Source organism: Scyliorhinus torazame, chromosome 8 (assembly GCF_047496885.1).
Source record: "Scyliorhinus torazame isolate Kashiwa2021f chromosome 8, sScyTor2.1, whole genome shotgun sequence".
Lineage (NCBI taxonomy): Eukaryota > Metazoa > Chordata > Chondrichthyes > Carcharhiniformes > Scyliorhinidae > Scyliorhinus > Scyliorhinus torazame.
Window position 1 is genome coordinate 247,341,112 of NC_092714.1, and position 7,094 is coordinate 247,348,205.

Consider the following 7,094-nt stretch of genomic DNA (forward strand, 5'->3'; position numbering starts at 1 on the left):
GATAGCACCTCGCATTGTTCACTCAGCATTGCATGAAGCATCAGCCTCAACGTTTTTATAAATTCAGAGTACCCAATTATTTTTTCTTCCAATTAAGGGACAATTTAGCGTGTTCAATCCACCTACCTTGCACATCTTTGTATTGGGGGCGAAACCCAGGTAAACACAAGGAGAATGTGCCAACTCCACACGGACAGTGACCCAGAGCCGGGATCAAACCTGGGACCTCGGCGCCGTGAGACTGCAGTACCACTGCGCCACTGTGTTGCCCATCAGTCTCAACTTTTATGTTCAAGCCCTGAATGGGACTTGAACCCTAAACATTCAGACGAGTGTTGCAAACTGAACCACAGCTGACATTAGATATTAACTGACATTAAAAAAAAAACAGCCTCTATTGATTAAAAAGTCAGAATCCACTCAAACACAATTATTAAAATGTGAATCAGAAGTTCTGTAACTTGTTTATCACCAGAGTTACCCGATCTCAGACAGGGAAATTATGTAGCATTTACCCTCTGCCTCATTCTCCCCCCAAGAAAGGGTTTTTAAAAGTTCAGTCATAGTTCTTACTCAAGCAAACATTGCTAGCATGCCCATTGGGAAAGTACATTTACAGGAACACTGGACGAGGACATGCTTGGTTCTGATGACACTCCATAATGGGTTTAGCCTGTCAACTTTCAGTTTAAGGTCACGGAAGGTAAGAATGGTGACTTTTTAGAAAAAGAAAGGCAAACCATTGGAAAGAAGTAACCCACTACATCGCTGTCAAACTACCTTCACCATGAATCATATAATCTAATTTAGAAACACAGATTATTAAACAGGGACAATTCAGGCAGAGGAGCAAGAAAACAATCCAGCTGGCTAAACAAAATGTGCTATTTTTTTAAACCACAAGGTAGATGGTTACTGGATTTAGTAAGCAGAAGCTTTTTCAATAGCCACACCATTGATCAAACTTGTGGGATAGGCCAGCCTGAATAAAACAGAACATAGCATGTACATATATCAACCGTTTCTTCAAAATTACTGACAAATCAGAAAAACAGTTCAAATAATGCTGTAAACCCGTTTTATTTTCTGAAGCTCACTTTAAAAACATTTGGTGCTATAGACTGCATCATGCAACACGCTTGCACATCACAGACGCAGATGGAAGGGCACTAGTGGGTTCAAACATGATCAAAGAGTGAAATAGAAATATCACATCTGAACAGATAATTTATCCTGTAGTTTGTTTTCTTGATATTCATGAAAGACCCAAGATATCAATTAATGAATGGGCTTTGTGTTGCCATCAAGAAAAGACAAATCAGCTGAGAGGTTGAATACCTGTATTACTAACAGTTTTTGTATTATGTAATCAATACTTATGACTGGCGTAAAATCGCAAACCCACTGTGCAAAAATAAACTAGATATGTAAACTGTGAAACATTTGCGTATTTAATCACATCCTACACTAAAATCCCTGCATTTTAAACACAAAAGCGATACTATTTCAGCTAACAAAATTGTGCAGAAATAGCATCCTTCTCATAAAGACCAGGAAACAAAGGAACACCCAAAAATACATCGGTATGTTGCCCTAAATGAACCACAACAAACACTAAGACTTCCCAATAGAATGAAGTCATACACATTATTAACCATAAGGTAATTTCCACGTCATCCTCAAGACAGGGAATAAACAGTAGGTCTCTGTTGCAGAGGTTCATTATTTACGACTTAAGTTTGAAACCCGATACCAAAGGTTTCCACTGTTCAAGGGGGTGCTGAATAAAGGCCACTTCTTTCGCAGGGCTGGTGGGTGGGGAAGTGGGAATACTGAATTTCGTTCCTGTGATCATACGCAGCGCAGGCTCCAAAATATAAATCCATGCAGCACTTCTGGCTCCACGTCCGCAAGCACGTTATCCTTTGCGATGGAAGCTGCCAGCTGCCGACGAAATGCCACCTCCACCGACTGTTCTGGATGCGGCAGAACGCAGAGATAAAGGATCCCCTCATTTTGGGTTGCTTTTGAAGAGAGAGTCAGGGGCCAAATCGCGTCCGCTTGACCGGAGGGAGATGGGGATGGAAAATAACTTAAGCAGAAGGTGGGAGACGGCGGCGGACAGCCGGATTGGTGGAGATGGTCCGGGCAGAGGGCTCGCCATTAGGTGCCCACGATGCTGGGGTCGTGCGCCGAGTCAGGGAGCGGGGCCCCGCCGCAGTGGTAGAGGAAGCAGTTGCCCCAGCAGCTGTAGCAGATGAGGAAGAGGGCGGCCAGGAAGACCAGGGCGCAGATGGTGCAGGGTTTCCTCTCCAGCAGGAAGCTCAGCAGGTAGAAGCCCATGAACATGGAGTGGTTGAACCACAGCGCCGGGTTCAGGGGCTTGGGGATGAGCAGGACGGGCAGCAGCCACTGCAGACAGTACATGGCGGATCCGGGGAGAGAGCGCGGCTCCCCGCCCGCCCCCCGGGGGCGGGGGAAAGACAAGGGCTCACACCGGTCCGGCTCCGAAAAAAGCGGCCAAACCCCACCCCCCTGGATCGGCCTGACCCGCAGCGACTCTCCCCTGGGCTGCTGTCGGAATCTGGCTCTCCCCGTAGCTCCAGGCCCGCCTTCTCTCTCACTCCCTCACGCCCCACTGCGCAGCCGCATCCAGCCCGCAGGACCCCAGGCGGCCACACTCCTCGCCTGCCTCCTCCCCCTCATTGAAAACGTTTACGTCCGCCCGCTGCTTGTCATTTCTTTTCATTTTATCTTTTTTTCGTGCATTAATATTCTGAATAAATGAAGTCAGACCGACGCCGATCCCTGGTAGGGTGGTTCAAAACTCTCCCCTCCCCCCTCAGGCGCACTTTGGTTGCCTCGCATGCGGGGGGCCTCGTGGCGCTGCTCCAGCAGCAGGATGGGGTAACCATGGAAACGGGAGGAGGGTGGGGGCAGGCGTGGGGGACTTTGGTGGTCCTCACTGACTCCACGATGCAGATCAATTGCACAGAGATGAGAGTTGAATATAACTGAGGCTTTATTACTCTAAGATGTGTGGCCTCCTGCAGCAGCTAGTGAAATGGCTGCTGTAGAGGGAGCACACATAGTTATACTCCACCTACTGGGCAGAGCCAGCAGGCAGGGACTACCCCCGTACCTGTAGTACAGGGCCTTACCACACATCTCCTAATATATACAACAGTGGTGATTACCATATTCACCCCCTGTTAAAATTGAGTCCGGCGAGGTGGTGGAGAGCTATATACAGAGCAAGTTTAATATACAGAAGCGAAAAAAAATATTTATTTCTGAAGTCCAGTACAAGGTGGTTTGATAGTCCCAAACCAATTATAGATTTAGCCGGTCCGGTGCCTTGATGTGGCATTGGGAGCGACACAGTCGTGGCGGCGATTCTGGTGTTGGTCTGGTGCTCGGTGACTCCGGGAGCGTGCCAAAATCCTCTTCATCCTCGGGCGTGGGGAGGACGGATGGTCCTGGAGGGGATTGCTGCTGGTGCGCCAGGAGGGGGGGGGGGGGGGGGTGGAACCTGCTGGTGCCAGGTTCCTGAGGGAGACAGTATCCTGGCGGCCGTCGTGGTACGCTACGTAGGCATACTGGGGGTTAGCATGGAGTAACTGCATCCTTTCAACCAACGGGTCCGCCTTGTGGAGTCGGACGTGCCTACGGAGGGGTACGGGTCCTGGAGCTGCGAGCCAAGTTGGGAGTGACACCCCGGATGTGGACTTCCTGAGGAAGGCAAAGAGTCGTTCATGGGGTGTGTCGTTGGTGACGGTGCATAGTAGCGACCGAATGGAGTGCAGTGCATCGGGGAGGACCTCCTGCCAGCAGGAGGCTGGGAGATTTCTGGACCGTTCTTCCTCTCCACCTGCCCGTTTCCCCGATGGGTTATAGCTGGTCTTCCTGCTGTTGGCGATACCCCTGCTGAGCAGGAACTGACGCAGCTCATCACTCATGAATGAGGATCCCCTGTCACTGTGGATGTAGGTGGGGAAGCTGAACAGCATGAAGATTGTGTTGAGGGCTTTGATGACGGTGGCAGATGTCATATCGGGACATGGGATGGCGAAGGGGAATCTGGAGTATTCATCGACCACACTGAGGAAATACGTGTTACGGTCGGTGGATGGGAGGGGCCCTTTGAAATCCACACTGAGGCATTCCGGCTGGTTGAAGTGCGGTTTGCACTCCGCACAGACCTGGCAGTCCCTGGTGATTGCCCTGACTTCCTTGACCGAGTAGGGCAGATTGCGGGCCTTGATGAAAGGTTACAACCCGTACTCCTCCGTAGGCACGTCCGACTCCAGGGTCCGGAGTCGGGCCACCTGTGCGCTGGCACATGTACCTCCGGATAGGGCATCTGGGGCTCGTTGAGCTTGCCGGGGCGATTCAAAATCTCGTAGTTGTGGGTGGAGAGCTCAATCCTCCACCTCAAGATTTTATCATTTTTGATCTTACCCCGCTGTGTGTTATTGAACATGAAGACTACCGACCGCTGGTCAGTGAGGAGAGTGAATCACCTGCCGGCCAGGTAATGCCTCCAATGCTGCACAGCTTCAACGATGGCCTGGGCCTCTTTTTCGACGGAGGAGTGCCGAATTTCGGAGGCATGAAGGGTGCGGGAAAAGAATGCCACGGGCCTGCCTGCCTGATTGAGCGTGGCGGCTAGGGCGATGTCTGATGCGTCACTCTCCACTTGAAAGGACAGCGTCTTGTCTACTGCGTGCATCGCGGCCTTGGCGATATCGGCTCTAATACGGTTGAAGGCATGTTGAACCTCGGCCGTCAGGGGGAAAAGGGTGGACTGGATGAGTGGGCGGGCCTTGTCCGCGTAGTTTGGGACCCACTGGGCGTAGTATGAAAAGAACCCCAGGCAGCGTTTGAGGGCCTTGTGGCAGTGGGGAAGGGGGAGCTCCATGAGGGGGTGCATGCGGTCGGGATCGGGCCCCAGAACTCCATTCTGGACCACATAGCCGAGTATGGCTAAGCGGTTTGTGCTGAATACGCACTTCTTGTTATAGGTGAGGTTTAGGAGAGTGGCGGTGTGGAGAAATTTGGCAAGGTTGGCATCGTGGTCCTGCTAATCGTGGCCGCAGATGGTGACATTGTCTAGGCACGGGAAGGTGGCCCTCAACCCGTACTGGTCGACCATTCGGTCCATTTCTCTTTGGAAGACCGAGCCCCCGTTGGTGACGCCGAAGGGAACCCTGAGAAAATGGTAGAGGCGGCCATCTGCCTCCAAGGCAGTGTATGGGCGGTCCGCCTTACGGATGGGGAGCTGGTGGTAGGTGGATTTGAGGTCTACAGTTGAGAAGACCAGGTACTGTGCAATCTGATTGACCATATCAGATATGCGTGGGAGGGGGTACGCGTTGAGCTGCGTGTACCTATTGATGGTCCGGCTGTAGTCCACGACCATTCTGTGTTTCTCCCCAGTTTTCACCACTACCACTTGGGCTCTCCAGGGGCTGTTGCTGGCCTCGATGATGCCTTCCCGAAGCAGCCGCTGGACCTCAGACCTGATGAATGTCCTGTCCTGGGTGCTGTACCGTCTGCTCCTGGTGGCGACGGGTTTGCAATCCGGGGTTAGGTTTGCGAATAGGGAAGGTGGGTCGACCTTTAGGGTCGCGAGGCCGCACACAGTAAGGGGTGGTAGGGACTGCCGAATTTCAAGGTTAGGCTCTGGAGGTTACACTGGAAGTCCAGGCTGAGTAGCAGTGCAGCGCAGAGGGTGGGGAGGACGTAGAGACGGAAGCCGCTGAATTCTACGCCCTGGACCGTGAGTGTGACTATACAGTACCCCCGGATCGCCACGGAGTGGGATCCAGAGGCCAGGGAGATTCTTTGATTGGCGGGGTGTACCATAAGGGAGCAGCGCCTTACCGTATCTGGATGGATGAAGCTTTCAGTGCTCCCGGAATCCAGCAGGCAAGAGGTCTCGTGCCCATCGATCTTCACGCTTGTCGAGGCGGTGGCTAGATTGTGCGGGCGAGACTGGTCGATCGCGCCCGAGGCGAGTCGTGCTGGTCGTCGTAGGTGTCGAACGATGGGGTGCCCGGGGGGCACGGGTCCTGGAACAATGGTGGTGCCGTGGGGGAGACAAGATGCGGCGCCTGGAGATCCTGAGTTGGACAAGATGGCGGCGCCCATGGGCCGCACGTGGACCGAGAAGGGGAGATGACGGCGCCCACTGGCCGCGCGTGGTCTGAGGAGGAGAAGATGGCGGCGCCCACTGGCCGCGCGTGGTCTGAGGGGGAGAAGATGGCGGTGCCCACTGGCCGCGCGTGGTCTGAGGGGGAGAAGATGGCGGTGCCCACTGGCCGCGCGTGATCCGGGGAGGTGAAGATGGCGGCACCCATTGCCGTACGCGAGGGGGGTCGGGGCAATAACGGCGACTGAGCGGGCCTGGCACACCGCAGCGAAGTGCCCCTTCTTGCCGCAGGCCTTGCAAAGGGCGGTGCGGGCCGGGCAGCGTTGGCGGGGATGTTTCTGTTGCCCGCAGAAGTAACATCGGGGGCCCCCGGGGTTGGCTGGCTGGTGCGTGGCACAGGCCTTTTGACTGGGTGAGGCCCCCGGTGGGGCGGCCGTCTGCGGAGTCCACGATATGTAGGAGGGGTGGGTCGCGCGGCTGGGGGTGCAGGCCTGAATATTGCGTGAGTCATCGATAGCGCCTGTTTTTTTGTTGCTGCGAGGTCGAGCGTGGCCCCCTCTAAAAGTCGCTGGCGTATGAGGTCTGACCCTATCCCCATAATGAAGGTATCCCGCATGAGGAGGTTCGAATGTTCCGTGGCCGTGACGGCCTGACAGTCACAGTCTCTGACCAGAGGAATTAAAGCACGCCAGATATCTTCCACGGACTCACCAGGGAGTTGACTGCGAGTAGAGAGTACGTGTCTGGCGAAGAGCGTGTTCGTCTGCTGGGCATAGTTCTCTTTCAGTAGCGCCATGGCTTCATCATAGGTCGGCGCTTCCTGGATAAGAGGAACGATGTTGGAGCTCAGCCGTGAGTAGAGCAGCTGGATCTTCTGATCTTCCGGAATTGGGTCTGGTGCAGACCTGATGTAAGCTTCGAAACAAGCTAGCCAGTGTTG

General features: G+C 53.7%; 1 protein-coding gene across 1 annotated transcript; it reads right to left on the reverse strand.

The window, feature by feature from the left end:
* Window positions 1-1,061: 1,061 nt before the first annotated feature.
* Window positions 1,062-2,646, reverse strand: blcap (bladder cancer associated protein). Its single transcript, XM_072515062.1, has one exon. It carries the CDS (start codon window positions 2,425-2,427, stop codon window positions 2,164-2,166), a length of 264 nt encoding a protein of 87 aa, XP_072371163.1. The 5' UTR covers window positions 2,428-2,646; the 3' UTR covers window positions 1,062-2,163.
* Window positions 2,647-7,094: the final 4,448 nt, after the last annotated feature.

Coding starts and splice junctions, on each gene's coding strand:
- blcap (XM_072515062.1), bottom strand. CDS start 2,427: ATGTACTGTCTGCAGTGGCTGCTGCCCGTCCTGCTCATCCCCAAGCCC.